The sequence below is a fragment of the Exophiala spinifera genome (genome assembly GCF_000836115.1).
Source record: "Exophiala spinifera strain CBS 89968 unplaced genomic scaffold supercont1.1, whole genome shotgun sequence".
In the NCBI taxonomy this organism is placed as follows: Eukaryota; Fungi; Ascomycota; class Eurotiomycetes; order Chaetothyriales; family Herpotrichiellaceae; genus Exophiala; species Exophiala spinifera.
The window spans coordinates 1,819,860-1,839,113 of record NW_015622513.1 but is presented as its reverse complement, the minus strand read 5'-3'; the positions used below and the strand labels follow the sequence as shown (position 1 = coordinate 1,839,113).

The 19,254-nt window shown below is 52.6% G+C and overlaps 7 protein-coding genes across 7 annotated transcripts; 5 read left to right on the top strand and 2 right to left on the bottom strand.

The window, feature by feature from the left end:
• Positions 1-1,883: 1,883 nt before the first annotated feature.
• Positions 1,884-2,540, top strand: PV08_00686 (uncharacterized protein; the record flags this gene model as incomplete). The annotated part of the gene is made up of 4 exons (XM_016375051.1): positions 1,884-1,903; positions 1,965-2,037; positions 2,087-2,193; positions 2,246-2,540. 4 exons carry the CDS (start codon positions 1,884-1,886, stop codon positions 2,538-2,540), a joined length of 495 nt encoding a protein of 164 aa, XP_016240327.1.
• A 169-nt stretch (positions 2,541-2,709) lies between these two features.
• On the bottom strand, positions 2,710-3,746 carry PV08_00685 (uncharacterized protein; the record flags this gene model as incomplete). The annotated part of the gene is made up of 6 exons (XM_016375050.1): positions 2,710-3,079; positions 3,131-3,228; positions 3,287-3,394; positions 3,500-3,549; positions 3,609-3,640; positions 3,703-3,746. 6 exons carry the CDS (start codon positions 3,744-3,746, stop codon positions 2,710-2,712), a joined length of 702 nt encoding a protein of 233 aa, XP_016240326.1.
• A 1,036-nt stretch (positions 3,747-4,782) lies between these two features.
• PV08_00684 (uncharacterized protein) lies at positions 4,783-5,795 on the top strand (the record flags this gene model as incomplete). Its single annotated transcript, XM_016375049.1, has 2 exons — positions 4,783-4,823; positions 4,889-5,795. 2 exons carry the CDS (start codon positions 4,783-4,785, stop codon positions 5,793-5,795), a joined length of 948 nt encoding a protein of 315 aa, XP_016240325.1.
• Positions 5,796-7,686: 1,891 nt separating this feature from the next.
• On the top strand, positions 7,687-10,093 carry PV08_00683 (uncharacterized protein; the record flags this gene model as incomplete). The annotated part of the gene is made up of 4 exons (XM_016375048.1): positions 7,687-7,719; positions 7,830-7,970; positions 8,031-8,044; positions 8,095-10,093. The coding sequence occupies 4 exons, from the start codon at positions 7,687-7,689 to the stop codon at positions 10,091-10,093; spliced, it is 2,187 nt and encodes a 728-aa protein (XP_016240324.1).
• A 4,430-nt stretch (positions 10,094-14,523) lies between these two features.
• PV08_00682 (uncharacterized protein) lies at positions 14,524-15,115 on the top strand (the record flags this gene model as incomplete). The annotated part of the gene is made up of 2 exons (XM_016375047.1): positions 14,524-14,925; positions 14,975-15,115. 2 exons carry the CDS (start codon positions 14,524-14,526, stop codon positions 15,113-15,115), a joined length of 543 nt encoding a protein of 180 aa, XP_016240323.1.
• Positions 15,116-15,399: 284 nt separating this feature from the next.
• PV08_00681 (uncharacterized protein) lies at positions 15,400-17,383 on the top strand (the record flags this gene model as incomplete). The annotated part of the gene is made up of 3 exons (XM_016375046.1): positions 15,400-15,700; positions 15,774-15,947; positions 16,011-17,383. 3 exons carry the CDS (start codon positions 15,400-15,402, stop codon positions 17,381-17,383), a joined length of 1,848 nt encoding a protein of 615 aa, XP_016240322.1.
• Positions 17,384-17,514: 131 nt separating this feature from the next.
• On the bottom strand, positions 17,515-19,207 carry PV08_00680 (uncharacterized protein; the record flags this gene model as incomplete). Its single annotated transcript, XM_016375045.1, has 3 exons — positions 17,515-18,978; positions 19,042-19,101; positions 19,169-19,207. 3 exons carry the CDS (start codon positions 19,205-19,207, stop codon positions 17,515-17,517), a joined length of 1,563 nt encoding a protein of 520 aa, XP_016240321.1.
• Between the last annotated feature and the right edge of the window lie 47 nt (positions 19,208-19,254).

The window sequence follows — 19,254 nt, the reverse complement described above, 5'->3', positions numbered from 1 at the left end:
CCTAGGCAGCACGCGTGACCACCGACGGTAAAGCAGGCCGAAGATGATAAGTTCCATACAAGACGAGAATGGAGTTGTGCGAATAAACGACTATGTAGCGACGGCTCGTTTTGAATTTACTGTAGTAGCAAAGCAGAAGCCAAGCTGTCTGCACGTAGGCGCTTCACCTCATGCTCTCTAGGGCCGGCCGCGTCTGCTCTATTAGTCTCGCTGCAGTGCCCTTCATGGCACGAACAAGCTAGTTAGAGCAGCCCATCCACACACAGTTCCGTCAACCACACTTCAGATTGCCTAGCAGCCACTCATGGGCACCTAGTCACTGCTCCGTATCGTCTTCAACTGGACTCAAGCTTCGGCACCTACTGTAGCACCGTGTCCATCCCAGACCGAAGAGAAATCCTCCCATTGATCAGAACGAGATGTCACTCTCCTCCACCTCGCTCCCCAAAACGCCCACTACGTCCCGTTCTTGCTTGTGACAGGCCGCTCAACATCCGTTTGATGGTGCTTGTCGACCCTTTGGAAGCATTCTGGGCAGGCGCCCGATCCGAATATCGGGTCCTCCGGCTTCGACTCTGCAATGCTTCTGCTGGCGGGGTGTACATTTCCTTGATAGTGCCAGTCGCGAGAATCGTCCGTTAAAACCATCCCTTCAAATACTCTAGGGCCCGTGTCAAGGAGACATTCGCTTCGCGGACCTAATCAGGTCATTTGACAATCACTTCAGACCACTCGAGGTCTGTCGTGGTCGTCTACTGCCTAAAAAGCCCACAATTAGTCTCCTGCGCTTCGAATCAACCACTGCTAGTCATGTTCTCTGCCCGCCCTGGCTTCCACTAAGTACTCATGACTGGGAGACTGAAGTGTGATGACATCGCTTAGAGCGTTGGCTGATGGGGAGGAGAGTGGGCAATGCCTCAAATCCAGCGACCCCACGTTGAGCCGGACGGTCACCTCAGTCCCTTTGCGCTGATTTTCGAAGCATGCAAATTGCACGCATGAAGGCTGTTACATACTAGGTGCTTCAGATAGGGCTGATATGCCACTCCTCGCCCGGGGACCAGGCAGTAAGATCGTATTCCAGTGAACAGGGGGTCATGGACAATGCTTTGCCGACAATGGCGACGGTCTGCCGGTGCTTCTTAGGCTGCTTTTTTGGTTTGGTCAAACCTTGACCCGGGCTGGCTAAAGCCTTTGATCTTCATCGCATTGGCGCCTCTGTTGACACCATTGTCAACTGAATTTGAACCTTCTTACATCACTGTATCACGAGGAGTTCTCAGCGGTCAGTGCATGGCGAGGGAATGAGACTCCACACACTTATGGTTTGTGCATTCGGGCAATTTGGCTTCAGCATGCTGCGATTCGTCGTCTCTTTGGGAGGGCCTGGTTATCTGTATCAACCATAGTCGTCATCTAGACCTTTTTCCTGGAACTCTTTCTCCGGAAGCTCTTCGTGAGCGGCCTATCATTGTGGCATTCAAAACCTCTGTTGTGGTTCGCTCTCTGAGACATTCCGTATTTCAGCGGTATCGCGGTGCCGTGTCCCGTTCCTTGTGTCCCTTCTTGATTCTCGAAGCTTGTTCTGCTGTTTCCTCCCCTGTTGACGTGGGAAGCTCGAGAAATCTCGGTATTGACGCAAGATCCTGGATTCGGAGCCCAGCATGCATACGATCTAAGGGATGGACTGCATGAGCCCGTTGTAATTTTTCCACCAATTACATCCCCAAAACAGACAGGCAATTGACTATTGTTCATATCGCACCACTCTGGCCTCGTGCGGTTCGTTGTGAGCATCACATACCGCCGCCGTGAGGTCTCAATTCTCAAGGCTTTAATCAAGAGCCAGCAAGAAGTACCTGCCTGCGCCTGTCCACTCCATCATGGCGAAGCTTTTTATTGGGTCCGCAGCCATAACCTCCTCTTTTTTCGGTTCAATACTTGCGTTAACACTTTCTGCGCAGGGGCCTAGCCTGGCACACAACCGATGAAACTCTCAACGAAGGCTTCCAGCGTTTCGGAAAGGTGGAAGAAGCTGTACACTACCTGCGATCACCCCTTGCGTCGTCCTACTGATGTTTCGCAGGTTGTCGTAAAAGATCGTGATACGAACCGAAGCCGCGGTTTCGGATTCGTACGATTCGCCACCAAGGAAGAAGCCGACCGGGCACGCGAACATATGAATAACACAGAGTCAGACACCTTATTATTGACGAGAAGGACGCAATGCTGATCGAGGTGACAGGTTCGATGGCCGTATGATTCGAGTAGACCATGCGCAAGACAACAGATCGGGCGGGCAAGGTCGAGGTGGCGGCTTCTCCGGAAGAGGTGGATATACACCTTCCCAGGGCATGGCGGGAGGGTATTCCCAGACGGGTGGTCAAGCAAGAAACTCGAACTCAACGTCATATGGACGAGGGACGGCGTTCAATCCTCAGTACGATCCACGATACCAAGGCCCTGGGGGACCTTACGGTGGAGGGCCGTCGCAAGGTTCGAATGACCCTTACGGGTCCAACGGACCCTACCGTCAATAGTTGAAGTACTTCTGACATTCGGTATTGATTGCATGAAGATACCCCTCAGTTCGTTCAAGTGAATAAGAAGCATGTGCAGCCGCAATTTGGGGTTCTTGATATTGTATTAGGAGCTGTGCCGGCCAATCGAACGAGTTTGTCAGGTGATATTCTCGTAACCAGCATACAATCATACTTCTTTCTCAATTTCCTCTTGTTCCTCGGTGCTGCTGACCCGTTTCAACGCATAAGTCGACCCCTGAAGCTGTGAGAGACGGACTGGCGGGGCCAGTGCACGAACGCGCCGTGCTAAGTCAGTGATATGCTCATCATGGCTGTTGGTGCTCAAGCTCTCCAAAGCTTTCTCCAAGTGGAGGAGGTATTCTCGATTCTCACCACTAGGGCCGATGCTGGAGTTGATGGTTTCGGCGATGTCTTGCGGATGAAGAGCGCCTAGGAATTGAGGATTATCCGGCATGCCAATGTATACTAAACAATGAATGTCGGGAAGGTTGGAGTCGGCAGGATGGAACGGTGTGTATTGAATGCTGTATCCATTGCTGTCAATGGGTTAGCGGCCAGGCCCACCACCGAGCTCGGAACAGACATACATCTCGCGAATGTCAAGATACTCTTGAACTTCTCTGACTTTGGAAGGAATGATGTGGTAGGCGACACCCCAAACATGGTCTTTCTCGGTGTGACGTTGCTAGTGTGAATTGGTTAGCGGAATGGCTGCGGCAAGAGCAGTGACGGAATGGTCGCACAGGGTCGTCGAGTGTCTCCCAAAAGGATTTCTCAATCAATGTTACAACTCTGCCTGGAGCTTCAGGAGTACCTCGATGGTCTTCGCTGGGGAAATTGTTCAGTACAAGCTAGAAAAGCGAGTGGTCTTGCTCGAGAAAACAAACCTGGCCTGCATAGAAACACTGTTAGCACTTCCCTTGAGACTTCTAGGAGGCATGGACAATCGCCCGTACCTGCCAAAATCGTCGGACATAGCCTTGTATATAACCCGGAATTCGTTGATCTGTCATTGATGAGCCTCACGCGACCAGGAGACAAAAGAATTCCTTGGGAGGAACTTACCGAAATGCGGAGGCGGCTTCCAGATGAGACTCCTATGCAATGTTAACGACACAAGCTTTCATTGAGACCTGACACGATATTAAAGGGAACATACCCATAGCCAAACAGCCAAAAGTCTTCGGGGCTGTCAGATCCCATTTCCACGGTGTGAGATTGATGGGTGTATCCTTCAATGCGCTGTGGTGCGAGCAGGTCAGCGCCAGAAGCCAGAAGGCCCAGATACTAAGTTAGAGAAGCAGAAACTGCGCAGGACGTGGATGTGTGCGAGTCGAGCGCACTCTGGCAGCGAAACGTCGAGCAGAGCGTATGTAAGCGTGGCAGGAGAGCTTGGGTATATGAAGAACTTTTCGGCAAGGTGGACGACGTTGCGAGACTGTTGGCAATGCCTGGGTCGGAGGAAGCTCGTTCGTGTTTCCCGCTGCTGTAATGGCGGAGCTCGAGAGACAGAGACAGAGACAGAGGAGCAACAGAACCCGCCCCGTGCCTGCAGGATTAATGTCTATAATAAGACCTGCTTAACAGCGTACTTCCGTGGCAAACAGCCTGCTCTAGGCCTATGCAAAAGAACAGGAGACAATTTCCTGGTTCGTCTGGTGCCTTGGTCAACGTTGGCCGATGCTGCTTAGGTGCAATGACTGGACCGGCGACTCTGCAAATCGGATGGGAGCCGTGACAAGGGATCTGAGCTTGGATTGGGCTCGATTTTGCAGGGGTCGAACAATGGATGAACGAAATGGAGACGGCCAGAGATTGAGTCACGCACCACGAGTATGTGCGTTGGTCTTGTCGACGACAAACAACTGTACTCAAAACAAGTTGAGGAATCTTCAGATACTGAGAGGGACTGTTTGGGCTGACTGCACAAATTACGCCCAGCTGGAATTGTGTCCCTTGCAGCCTTGGGTGACCGGCCTCGCTAGCTGCCTCGAGGTACGTACTTGTACCACTCAGCGTAGTGAGCCTGAACTTCCCCAGCACGTTATTCTTATCCCGCATCTTGTCAACTGCGCCAGCTCTGGATTCACATGTCGGTTAAGCGACGAGGCCATCACTCTCCCACATGAACCGGCATGACTTGACGATTCTCAACGTGTGGAGAGTATCCTCTCACGTCTGAATATTGAAATAATCGCGGTAGAGTCCTTGTTTCTTCGGGTTGCTACCCACAACTACAATGGCGTACAACAAAGCCTTCAACCCTGACGCATTACCTGCGTGAGTAGTTGCTTTCTCGATTCCAAAGTGAACATCTCGGGCACTGACTCTTCCGTCACTTGCAGACATGCAGAGCCTGAGCAGGCTGCCCAAGCTCTGAGCCAACTGCAAGGAAATCGCAAGCCTTCACCGAGTGCTCGATACCCGAATCAAGCACAACCTCAGCAGAACGATCCGCGCCCTCCTCCCAACGGCCGTTATCAGTCTCCTGCAAGCCACAATCCTCTTCAGCGACCGCCGCCGGCACAGAACTACCCACAGCCGCGACCTTCTAATGACCAGTCCTACGTGGATAACCAATACAGCCGCCTGCAGTCTCCTCCCCCACAAAGTTATGGCTACGGCCGTGGTCAAAATCAGCAGCGCTATGAAGATCCTCAATATTCTTGGAAGGGAGCGGAACAGTACCCTGGACGTGGCGGAGGAATCCCTGATCTTGGATCTCGTAGCCCGTACGATTTCTTTCGCGATGCGAATGAATCGCAGACGGGCAATATGACAAGCGCCGAACTCGGGAAGGCTCTTGTCAACTCGGATGGCACTCGCTTTGACAGTACAACTATCTCGTCGCTGATGCGCATGTTCACCACGTCTTCGTCCAACAGCCGTGACGATTTGACCCTTACTTTCGACGAATTCAAGAGCATGTGGGAGTTCCTGGCCGCTTGGCGGCGACTATTCGAACAATTTGACGTTGACCATAGTGGTCGCGTATCGCGGGATGAATTTTCCCGCGCCATGACGGCGTTTGGCTATCGTCTGTCACCGCCATTCATCACTATGCTGTACAATACATTCAATGACCGGAGCCCGGCGAAGCACCAGGGTATGAGTTTTGATCTATTTGTCCAGGCGTGCATTAGCCTCAAGAGGATGACAGATGTGTTTAAGAAATACGATGACGACCGAGACGGATATGTCACCCTCAGTTTCGAGGAGTTCTTGACTGAGGTATTGCGGCTGCGGGATTGAGCTGTGGGGCACCAGGAGTCTCTTTTGGGTTCTTTGTATGGTGATCAGAGGTCTTAGTTGGGGTTCGGCAACGACTCGCGTGATGGCATGTATGATATTTTACCCGGCACCAGATGGCTATATCCCGATTTCGTGGTCAGTCCTGCGATCCTTGCCCCTGTATTACCAGAGTAGGAACCTTAAATTTAAGGTCAACTGGACGTTCTACCCCGCAACTGTTAAGGCAGCTATAAGAAGCGGCATATAGGCGGCAGCGTTGGGCATCAACAGATGCCGCACTCAGTCGCCTGGCCGCTAAAGCAATGTGCGGAGGCACAGCGCCACGAGTAAGGTTCACGGGCTGAAAAGAGCGCGCTCGCTCTAAACAGGCAAGACGTCTTCTTAAGCGGGGAGAGGTTGATATCGGGGATTGAACAAGGAGAAATAGCAAAGGATTGAGGTTCGGTGAATGTGACGAGGAAAGTCGAAGAGTCGAGAGAATCAGAAGTGTTTGCAATTGATATCACATCGTACTTGAAGATAGAGAAGGGGGGGTGCTTCGCTGAACAGAGCCTAAAGAACCCACGTGGAACTCGAGGGCAGTGAGTCCTCCACCACTTTGGCTGCGATTTCGAATGCTCGTTGTGAATCGTGATGTCTATTCCCCATCTTTTTAGGCAGAATGACGGACCACTGGTGATGCTTATATTGTAGCCATTAGCGGGGCGACGGAGGACACCAGGGGTCCAGTGCCCAGACACGGGAGGAGAGAGGCCGCTGGCCCAGAAGGGCTCGCCTATGTAATACAATAAATCGTATTGTATGATCTGGCAGACCCCGGTGGGCAGGCTTTGACCAACGGCCTTTAGTGGCACAATGGTGCTCGTGGCCTGTGGACATGGCTCTTTCGAAGCTTCGTCAATTGGTTACCAGCAGTGGCCATCAAGTGCCTAAACTACCTTAGCGAGCCATGCCAGGCGTATTGTCATTTGCCCACTTCTTGCGTACGGGGCCTCCACGTCCACGCGAAGGAGTCGTAGGGGACACTAGGAACAGCTTTTCGAACTTTGGCTCCTGCAGGCACATCCACGCCGCACATGGCGGCACTGGGGAATGGGCCATGCCACGGCGCACTGTGACCCTCCCTCTCGGTGCTATCTCTCCCCCCTTGCTGGACATTCCCGCCCTGGATACGGATCGTGTGGCAGAACAGACGAGATGCCATGTCAGGCTCACAAATCTCGGAAGCTCTCTCAGAGTTCCAGACCACGCAAGACACTTGACGATCCAGGGTCCATATGATCGAATTCCCTCACGACACAAGGTGTTGGAGAGACGTCAGATCGAGGGATAGGCTGGCCGTTGTGCTGTTCGGCGCACCCACCTCGCCCCCCAGAACTGCCAGGGTAGCGAGGCTCACGCGGCGGGCGCTCGTGGGTGCTAACTTCGGCGCTCTAACTTAACTAGCCTTTACGTGCAGCCCGTGCAGGCCCCGCCAGTGGCCGCCACAATCCATCTGCCTGGTGAGCCTTAGCTTATAGGCTACTAATCCCCTGGGTAGTAGTAGCCGTACGTCGTTTGCTCGGTACTCGGAGAGGGAGTCTAGTGAGTCGTCACTCGCCCATCAACTTGCAGGAATCGAGGAGGCGGCGCCGCAGTCTTCAACTGCGCTACCACTGCTCAAACTCCGTAGAACTACCACCTTGATTCTACTGCATATTTGTAAAGCCGATGAGCATTCTACCGTTGCATTGACGCCTACCTTGCACCTCACCTTCTCTCCTCTTCCTCCTCGCCTCCAGCGTCGACCACTGCCCTGCCCTCTGTCCACCCTCTCGAAACCCCGATGCGCTCGCCTACGCTGTAATAGCTGCCGATGTCCTCGGGTCGCTGCAGATGAGGCGCGTCCACCATGTCATCCTTCTTTGGGAAACTAAAGAGCCAGGTACGTAGGAGGCCTCTCAGCTTACCGCGTTCTCTCAAGCAGAGCATAACTCCTCGACTCGTCGTCCTGCATCTTGCATCGATTCAACTACTGACTCCTGTTCCTCCCAGAATGCTCCCGCACCAGCGGTGGGCACCACCCCGATGAAGAGGGATCCAAATGCGCCCGTCCCGACCCCTCTAGAGCGCATGCTGAAAAATGCTGGTCCTCTTCGCAACGATGGGAGTGATAAATTCTTTGGCATGGAAAACGTATGTGTGCACCCCTGCTTCGACGGCTCCCTTGGCTAACGAGGGATGGTCATCGCGCAGTTTGGAAATACCTGGTCAGTGCTGAAACCCCAACCAACCTCGAATCCTGATCTGACTTTCGCAGCTACTGCAATTCCATCTTACAATGTTTATATTATTCGGTCCCTTTCCGAGAACATGTTCTCTCGTACCCACGTCACTCTACGCCCGAGTCCATCGCCGAAGCACAAGCTCATGCGCCACCACGAGTGACTCCCAGTCAAGCAAATGGAGCAGCGAAGAAGCCGCCAGGGCCCAGCTCCTCACGAAATGCGGGTGCTCCGCCACAGCAGCAAAAGCCCGAGGACAAGGATTCGCCTGAGTATAAGAAGAAACAAGCCCTTGCGGCAGGTCCCATACTGAACATGAGCTATGGAAACGCGCGGAGCTATGACATGCCCGAGAACCTTTTCACCACTCTCAAGGACCTCTTTGAAGCCGTTGTTGTGGACAGAAACCGAATGGGTGTGATCAGTCCCATCAAGTTCCTAAACACACTCCGCAAAGAGAACGAAATGTTTAGATCGGCCATGCACCAAGATGCTCACGAGTTCCTCAATCTTCTACTGAACACAGTGCTTGAAAATATTGAAGAACATGATAGGACCCTGAATGCTCAAAAGTTGATTGAGCAGACTCAACTCCCCGTGGAAGAGCCCGAAAGTATGATAACGAAGAACGACTCAGCAACAGTTTCTTTCCCTCCTGTGTTACCAACTCCGACGACACACTCAAACACGCGCTGGCTGCACGAGTTGTTTGAAGGCACCTTAACGTCGGAGACACGGTGCCTAACCTGTGAAAATGTTTCGCACCGTGACGAGCCATTTCTAGATCTGTCTGTGGATTTGGAACAGCATTCATCTGTTACCGCTTGTCTCCGCAGATTCTCTGAAGAAGAGATGCTGTGTGAGCGGAACAAGTTCCATTGTGATAATTGTGGGGGCCTGCAAGAGGCCGAGAAGCGCATGAAGATCAAGAGATTACCAAGGATTTTGGCTCTGCACCTCAAAAGATTCAAGTATACTGAAGACCTCCAGCGGTTACAGAAGCTGTTCCATAAAGTCGTTTACCCCTACCACCTCCGACTCTTCAACACCACCGATGACGCCGAAGATCCGGACCGAATATACGAGTTATATGCTGTCGTCGTCCACATTGGTGGAGGCCCCTACCATGGTCATTACGTCGCCGTCATCAAGACTCAGGATCGAGGTTGGTTGTTGTTTGACGATGAAATGGTGGAACCCGTCGACAAGAACTTTGTCCGCAATTTCTTCGGAGACAAACCTGGACTTGCCTGCGCTTATGTTCTATTCTACCAAGAAACCACTATCGAGGCCATTCGAAAGGAACAGCAGATGGAAGGCAAGCGACGTGCTTCCCAGGATCTCCCTAACGGACTTGCCTCCGACGCTAGACACTCAGCCGAACTACATCGGATCCAGACGGTCAATCCCATGGCGTCGCCCGAGAGCGTGAGTAACGATGGTAATCATCACTACGCGACACTTGACCATGCCATGACAGCACCAGAATTCATGCCGAACGGTCACGTTCAGCGCCCGCAATCCCCGACCTTGACTTCGGATAGGCCAGTCAGTCCAGTCATCCAAAGCAAAAAGGAAAAGGCAAGAGAAGAAAAACTTCGCAAGGCGACCGAGAAGCAGGCTGAAAAAGAGAGACAAGAGGCGGAAAGACAACGTCGGAAAGACTTGGCGGCAAAGCTGTCAGAAGCACACAAGAAGCAAGAGGCCGAGCTGAAAGCTGCCTTGGAAGCCAGCAAAGCTAGCAAAGCCGAGGAAGACAAGCGCCACGCCCTTGAACGCAGCACCACTTCACCCAACGGGAGCCATCACTCTGGCCTTGACCGGTTCAAGCGCTCGAAGAGTCTACGGTTCGGATCATTGACGAAACGAGATAAACCGTACCCGAAGCCATCGGATGAGAATCTCGCAACATCGTCGGCGTCAGCAGAGACGGACACCCCCGACCTTGAGAAGGACAACCACCAGGATAGTCCACCTAAGGAAAAGAAAAATCGATTCAGTATTCGGAAAAAGTCATTTGGCATGTTGTCTTGAACTTTCATCAAGACCTTTGAACAAAAGGCCGCATGTATGTCCGCCATTTTTATAAGCAGGACTCAGGAAGGTGGTATGTCAAACCACAAGTTTTGGAACCTGTTAAGTCTATACCATTTGGCGGGCAAAGCTTGGATTCTCGACTCGCTCGCTTGGCTTCACTTTTTCTTTTGCAAAATGGGCATTTGCTCGTTTTGTGCCCTTGAACACCAGGGGAAATGCTTTTTGGAGGCGGTTCATCCGCACGATTGCACATGCACATATTTGAAAAGGGCAATACAGAGTTATATATATATTTGTCTATGATGACGATAATGAGGTCTTGATTTCGCTTTTGAGCTGTCTTTCTTTGATCTTGTCATACGTGATGCACCAGTGTAATGAGATGAACTTTTGAGGGATTCTGTTTTGTTTGGTTTTGTTTTGCTGTGATCAACAATTTATAGTCAGCAATCTGGAAAAAGAGAAAAGAAAAGGAAGGAGTCAGCTGCATACTTTGGTTCAACCTGTCTTTGCTGCTTGATTGTCAGGGAAGAGTTCTATTATTTGTTTCGGTAGTGGTTAGGGAGGGCGGAGGGGATAGGTGGTAGGTAGGTAGGTAGGAAAGTGACGAAAAGGAGCATATGCCCACGGCGTATGATGCTGACCAGACGAGGACTTGATCGAGGTTGAGGTTGAGGGTGAGGCTGGGGTTCAAGGCCAGAAGTCCAAGGCTGAGGTTTGTAGGGAGCCGTTGTAGGGAGAACGGAGAATGGGGCAAGGGGGGAGGACTACTAACTACTCACGAGGTGCAGTAGTAGTATTAGTAGTAGTAGACCATCTATCTATTTGTACCTGTAGATTGAGTCCTTCCCTGTCAAGGCATACCTTGTATAGAGAAGAGAAGAGAAGAGAAAGTTCGGGGTTTCAGGACAAGCCTCTCATCGTCATTGCCTACATCCTACAGTACATACAATTTTAAGCTAAAAGTTCTTGCCCAGCGACTATTCCCAGCCCCCCATCACTATGCACCCCCCCATATATTTTACTATTACTCTATGCATAGTTATCCTATTTACAATCCACTTGTTGCACCAGACAGAGCGCTTCCTAGGCTATAAAATGATGCCTGTTTTGATCTATTTTTAGCACCCTAGAACCTGGTGTACCATCCTTCAGCGTCTAGGACCGAATTCACCCTTGTTGTCATGCTCCTTATAATCCCATCGATCTTCTCTTGATCTAGGCCATTCTAGACCTTCACAATTGCATCTATAAATGCGTCGATGGCCTCCTGAGACTTCCCAACCTCCGAAAGATGAGGGTATTATGCTAGAAGTTCCGCTTTTAGCATAGCCCAAACGTGCTCAATAGGGTTGAGATCCGGTGAGTACAGTGGCCAATCCATGAGAGGAATTCCTCGCTCAATGAACCAATCTTTCACAGTATTAGTGGTATGAATTGAGGTATTGTCCTGTATAAAAATTAGCTCCGGAGACCAACAACAAGGTAGTTGATCCTCGAGAACCTCGAGATAGGAGCGAGTGGTATATCCATGATTCTTTGCAGTCTCATCTCGTCGCATAATATATAAATCTAACCTTCCACCAATCTAGATAGCAGCCCAGCATATAATAGAGATATCCTTGCCCTTTTTACGCGACTTAATTTTGTCGATATCATATTTCTGGGTTGGTGTTCAAAAGATCCATGTTGGGTGGGCCCCGCGGCCTCGTTCGAGAGAGCACTCATCACTGGATATAACTCTCCCCCAGTCGTTCTCATCCCAGTCTTTATGCTCAGTTGTGAAGGTAAGACGCTTTCTAGCGTGTTCAGGCTTAAGGAGAGGCTTTTTCGCGGCTATCCACTTCTTAATTCCACTCTTAGCAAGGATGCAACTCATAACTGACTTCTTCATAGGCACTGTGAGTTCTCTCATGATCCTACGATAGGTCCACTTCGGATTGAGTCGCGCAAGGTGCAGGAGTTGTCTCTCCTGCCTAGGAGTATAGGAAAGAGGTCTTCTGGAGCGTTTCTGTGAGACATGATCGACTCTTTTCTCGATCAATTTAATGGTTGAACGGACGGTGGAGCGCGGCTGAGCGAGCGTGGTTGATATCTTAGAATATGAGGCCCCGGCGAGGCGCATTCCATATATAGTTGCTCTCTGAGTGGGAGTGAGGTCTTTACCTCGTCGGATATTGCTAGATATCTCTCCTAGAGGCCGTCGTGGAGTACTCATGGTGGTTGGAAAGTTGTAAGGTTGAAGACGCGTGAACGCGAACATGCAAAAAACGCGTCGCGGGGCGAGAACTTAGCGCCCGGTACTGTACCTCCATACCTGGCTACCTACCTGAGGTACCTACCTACATGGCTCCTTAGCTCCATACCTACGCACCAACGAGGGCAATCATTGCTCTACCTTGATACTTTTAGCGTTTCAGATTGGGGACGTTCCACTGCGGTGCTTACAAGCGTGAAGTTGAGAAGGTCTTTCCGATGCTTACTCCGGTATGCGTTTCACTTGCTTTGTGCACAAGTTTCGAGCTGGCACTACTGTATGAGCAAAAGGTATATGTGTATCTTGTGTCAATCCCAACTGCTCGAGGGCAATACGGAGTACAAAAGTACCTAACTAGATTACAAAAGACGTGCAATGGAGCGACTGGCGCGAAGACGAAGGCGACGGAGAAGAGAGTTCAGAGACAAGTCTACTGGAGGTAAACTTTTTAGTCCATCTGTTCATTCATCCATTCAATCGAGTAAAAGCGAGATGCCCGCGACCCGAATAATATTATTCTGTGACGGCTCCGGGATAGTTCACCCACTTGGTCCTGTGCCTAGTCGAGCCTCGTCGTCAAGACCTAGGCGTCCTGATGATATCTCCAGACAGGTCGAATTAAATCGTGGTTTGCCGTTGACCTGACCCAATCGCGCTCGTAGACCGTCGTCTGCCTGTGGAGAGTGGCGTCAATAGGCATATCGTCGACTTTTCATAGATTCCTGTACCGAGTCGAGATAGAACGTGAGGAGAAGCGTAAGTCTGACTCGACCGGATACAGACCCATATGAACTTTATGCTCTTCATGGGCCCAGCAAGATTCCTTGAACCTCGCTTCGACTGATTGCATTGCGTTGTCTGTCTGGACAGACCAATGCCTAGACAATATCTGGTGTTGGTGTCGTTCGACTCTCGTCACCCTAACAAGAGCTCATATATCACGATTATTGTGTTGATGAATATCAGAGGTACTGTATCCCCCCAACCCTCAAAATGTTAGCGATCACGTTCACTTTTTGCTCGCTCTTCACAAGGTCGGGCGACGAACCTCGACATAGTGTCCTTATACTGGAGATTAAATTTATACCCTTGCTGCGAAAACTCTCTGGGTCTTGCGCCGGTGCACCAAAGGCTACGCCGCCTGCCGAAGGGTCGTTGAGTTGCGATTTTCCCCAACCGACTAGAAGGTAGGTGTTAGTATGTTGCGATGGCTCTTTCAAGTGTCCCTGCGCAGAAGGCCAAGCGAAGAATACAGGACGGGGACGTACTTCGAGCGAGAAAGCGATCTTCGGAGAGGACTGCGACGGCGTTGAGGAGGAGGCAACTCGCTGTGTGAAGGAAGTCATATGTCAGTGGCCCTGCAGCATATGACGCGGTTCCTCTCTGAGCATCTTACCGTAGATAATGGGGCCGAAGCCAAATAGACTGAGCATGTTTATCTTGAAGATGTTTGCTGTGTGTGAGAGAGAACTCCAGCCAGGATATGTGTTTCTTTCGAAGAGCCAGCAACGACGGTGCAGCCGTGTCCAGTCTCCGGGGGTTGTTAAGAGTGAACCAGCCGACGCAGTGTTTCACAGTACAGATGAAATTCCGTCGGAGCATTGGTACCAGTGATTCAAGGACGTCTTCCAATCTTCCTCTCCTCAACCCCTCTTTCTCCTCCACTGGCATATTCTCACCAGACTGCCATGAAGATTCCCGATGATGAACACCCCTGTTGATTTTGGTGACTGTCAGTTTCTTGCAGAGGCCTATTCAGGAAACCTCATCCTTTGTTCTGGGGTTTACAGCAGTTCTCTTTGCAGTCGTTCCCTTTGCTGACGGTGAGATCTTGGCATTGGCATGTCTGGAGCCCACAGATCACAAACGATTCATGCTCGTTGAGGGCTTCGAATGGAGTGAGCCTGCTCAGAAACGGACTGTACAAGTCTCGGACACATCTTTCGGAGACCGTCATGGAGGTATCGTCCGGATTGGGTCTGTGCAACTTCGTGAGCGGTATCCTCTACTCGCAACCGAGACTAACACTTCTACCCGAGGCTTTGCTCTCTATATCAGACCGAGACCCCTCAGCTCGGCAAGAGAACTACCGTGTCTTTATTTTGTTGTGAGATATACATCTCTTAAGTAAACTCTTCGAGTGGCTCGTTCGTCCTACATCATTCCAACAATGGCCGACAGAGTCCAGCAAATCGTCGACCTGCCTCCTTGCAAACGGCACATCGCCACACATGATCCAAATGGTAAAAGTGTCTACGTCGACTCTCCACCTCAACAATATATGCCCGTTGAAGGCGTTGGAGGAATGGCTCGATCATACTCGGTAGCATCTGTTCCAGCCAAGCTGGCCAACGATGAAGACCTCAAAAGCTATCGAAGCAATGACGCCGTCACTAGCTGGGCTCAGCCGTCCATTGTGACACCAAACGGCGTCAACCTTCTGGTGGTTGACCTAGCTCCTGGCGCTGTGAGTATGATGCACCGGACAGTTTCCATTGACCACTCCATCTGTGTGATTGGTGAGATTGAGCATGAGCTCGACAGCGGAGAGGTTGTACTCTTGAAGCCAGGAGTAAGTTCCCAGGCCAACTCCATCTTGACATCTTTCTTATGCGAGTCAGGATCATATTGTACAGCGAGGGACAAATCATCGATGGCGCAATGCTTCCAAGACGGACCCGGCTCGTTTTGTTGCCGTTACTGTTGCTTGTGAGCCCTTCGAAATCGCGGGCAAATTGCTGGAGGAGGTCCATACCCCTTGAGCAGATATTTCTGGGGACAGATGAAGTAGCCAGAGATAACCAGGTGTTGAATCCTTCTTACACGAATACGAGCGAAATGTCCCTTGATTGATTCCCGTAGAATGCTATCCTGAAAACCCAAGCCCAGTATTCCTCGAGCACATCACGTGATGCTTTTTGAAGAGGCTTGTTAAGACAGCCATCCCCTTTTCCACCTTCTGTTCCCCGTACTATATCGACTACCATTTGCACACACAGTCTGACTGAGCTTGAGACTGCCATCCACACATGATACTTCGGCGCAAATGGCTAGAGTTGAACCCTGGCACGTCGGATGCCTGGTGATTGTTGCCCTGATACAGATTCACCTGTACATATCGCCATTTACAAAGGTCGAAGAATCGTTCAACATACAAGCGACACACGATATATTGAAATATGGTGTCCCAACCCAGAATACCCATCTCAAACTGAAAGCCCAGTACGATCATATGACATTCTCTGGTGCTGTTCCAAGGACCTTCATCGGTCCTCTCATTCTAGCAGCCGTCGCCAAACCGTTTGTGTGGTATGGTCACCTCAACGGACTGCAACAGCAAATGCTCGGTATGCTACAACGACACTCAATCTGAACGGATCGAAGGTTGTCCAGGCATGCTGACAGAAGCGTGTTTCATAGTACGAACAATTCTAGGCCTCTTCAACGGTGCATCGCTCGTCAGCTACGCGTCGGCGGTGAGGCGTGCGTATGGTTCATCTGCCAGCACATGGTACACTTTTCTTCAGGGCAGCCAGTTCCACGTCCTCTACTACTCTTCGCGAACTCTGCCTAACATGTTCGCGTTTGGGATCAGTAAGTATCTGTGCCTTGATACGAGGACCACCGTTTCCCCCAAAACCTAATCGAACATGGCAGCCACCGTTGGTCTACGATTTCTCCTACCAAATCCGGCATCACCACACCTCCGAGTCCGAAGAACAAGGCTGGCGCTTTACCTCCTGGCGCTCGCGGCCGTCATATTTCGCTCAGAGGTCGCCTTGCTCCTAGCGTCTCACTGTCTCTACCTTGTCCTAAAATCAGGGACCATTCCCAACGCCGTCTCCCTGATTCGCGTGGTGTTCATCCCGTCGATTCTCTCAGCGACCGTCGCCGGCCTGTTGCTCACCGTCAGTATCGACACCTTCTTCTGGCAATCCCGCAAGCTTCTATGGCCTGAACTCGCGGCATTTCTGTCAAACTTGTTCCCTTCCGACGACGGAATCGGCGCCTCAGCGTGGGGCACGTCCCCATGGCACTGGTACTTCACGTCCGCGCTTCCACGACTGCTCCTCAACCCGTTGCTCATCGCCCTCCCATTCTGGAGCCTCTTCACAACCACAACGACCCTCCGCCCTCAACTCTTCGACCTTCTCGTTCCCTCACTGAGCTACATCTCGCTGTACTCGATCCTCCCGCACAAGGAGACCCGCTTCCTCTTCCCCATCGTCCCGCCCGTCACGGCCTCGATCGCCCTGTGCGCATCGTACATCAGCACCCGTCGCCACCGCCACCGACTGTACAGAGTCACCACATACCTCCTCCTCCTGTCCGGCGCGCTCACCGCCACCATCTCAACGGGCCTGCTCCTCCCCATCTCGTCGCTGACGTACCCAGGCGGCACGGCGTTGACGGCCCTGCACGCGGTCTCGCTCAACTATGGCCCGCAGCCACGTGTCCGAGTGCACCTGAGCAACCTCGCGCTCCAGACGGGCGTGACGCACTTCCTCGACGAGCCCGCGTCGAACCCGTTACACTCCCGGCCCGTCATCACGCTCCCCGGGTCGGCGGACGGCCGCAAGCCGACGATCCGGTCGACGACGCGCACGCAGTGGATCTACGACAAATCCGACAACCAGACCGAGTTCCTCACGCCGAGTTTCTGGGCCCAGTTCGACTACGTCGTCGTCGAAGACCCCGCCCGCGTCATCGGCACGTGGGACGTTGTCGACACGATCCCCGGGCTGGGAAAGCCGCACATCCTCCGCCCTGACGTCGGTCGCGGATTGCTCGTCCTCGGCCCGCGGGCCGCGAGGAGAGAAGAGGACGGGATCTCGAAGATCGCGGCCGAAATGTACGGCCCGGTGGGCAAGTGGATCTACGGAGTCGTGCACGACGTGCTCAGGGAAGGCTACGGACTCGACGCACTCCTCGGCCGCCGCTGGAGCTGGACAGAAGGATGGTGGGTCCACTGGGGGCTAGAGACAAAGCTGTATATTCTCAAGAGTGGCGAGACTGGCGTTTCGCCTTGACCTGACCTGACACCAGGGACTCGACTCGCTCCCAGCCAGGTAGGTACGTAGGCAGGTAAGTAGGTTAATCATTGCTTATCTGCCTTGGTTGGCAATGTTGGCGTATGTCTATAAAAATGACTGGCAAATCACTATTGTCCCTTTTGCCACCGGCTCATTCTACCTTCGATGCCCGCCACCATGTCTCCGACGACCTTGACGTTTCCCTTCATGGCATCCTCAAGCTCCGCCATGCGCTTCTCGACGTCCTCGACGGCTTGCCGCCACTGAGCAATCTCCTCCCTGGTCTCGGCCTGTCTCTTCTCCACGGCGTCGAGGGTGTTCTTGGCGTCCGCGGCGCCCGCGTGCACGATGCTGAGCGCCCTCAGCCGCTCCAGAACCACGGGCAGCAAGGGCTGCAGGTTCTGAATGGACGGGAGAAGCTGGTACAGCGCGGTGATCTTGGACGACTGCTCGTCGAGAAACAGCTGCGACTGGATCTGCAGTGATTCATCGGCCTGCTGTGCAGGGGCAGGAGCATCGGGGCCACCGGTGGGCTGCTGCTGCTGTTGTTGTGTCGACGAAGCGTTGGAATAGCCGCGCCGAGGCCGCGTGCTGGTGTGGGACATGAGGTTGCGCATTCGCGCTTCGTGAAGCTCCGACAAGGCCTGGAGAGCCTGTTTCCGCGACGCCGTGAGTCGGTCGGACTCGGCGATCAGGGTACGTAGTTTCGAAGCCACCGTTTCGAGAAGGGCGGGCGGCGCGGACTGGTTGGCCGTCACTGTGGTCGACGACCCTGACGCTGACCTTGACCCTGGCGTCAACGTGTTGCTTAGAACCGCGATTTGCTTCGAGAGGCTGTCCAGGGTCGGAATGATGGATGCTTGCGAGTTGGCTCTTGTAGACGAGATCCCCAGACTGGCTTCGAGAGCCGTCAGTCTGTCCGAGAATGCCGCAACTGCTGAGAGCGCCGACGTTGGTGCCGACGGGTTGTCTTGTTGTTGCGTGGTTGGCGTCGTCGAAGATTGCGTGTCCGGCGCACCTCTTCGTCTCAACGTGTCCACCTTCGATAGGAACTCATTCTCGAGGGTACAAGCGGCTCCGCCGGTCTTGATGCCTGTCCTCGTGCTCAATTGGTCGAGGACTCTAGTGAGTTGCTCAACCCCGTCGCTGTCGATGTGATCGTGGTCGTCGTCTGCCCCTCGGAGGTCCTGCTGCTGCTGCTGCTGCTGCTCGACGCTGTCTTTGAACTCGCCGTCGCCGTCCTTGTCCTTGTCCTTGTCCTTGTCTTGCTCTCGCCTCTCCAGTTCGAGCCTGACTTCTTCGGCCTCCCGCTTTAACCGGGCGAGTTTTCTGCCCAACGTCTCTTCTTCGCTGTCACTCAGGTCGCCCAGCTCTTCGCCGCCGCCATCTTGCCTTCTCCGACGCCGTCGTGATCGAGTGCGGTATGACCTTCGAGAACCGCCAATGCTGTCCGAGAAGTCGACCCCTCGGGCGTCCACGAGCGCAGGCTCGAACCTACGTCTCGCTTCATCTCTGTCCAGAGGCTGCCGGTCCAGGCCGGGGAGTGCTTCGTCGTCAGATGGCGATTCGGATATTGTACGCAGTGTGCCTGTCTGGCATCAGTGTCAGTAGGTTTTGGCCTGTCTAACTTCGGTGGAGCACCGGTTGCTTGTTACCTGGGCCGTGGAAACATCGTCGGCTAGGTCTGGTGTCTCGTATACTTCAGGTGCAGCATCCTGTCGAGGTACATCAATCAATCAGTCAGCGATCAGTCTGTTAAAGAGACGTCACAGAGCCACTCACGATATCAGGGAGCACTGCCCATTTGTTGCTGACCGCCATTGTAGATTATGTTGGTGTCAGCGGGTGTAGCACAGGACTTGAAGAAT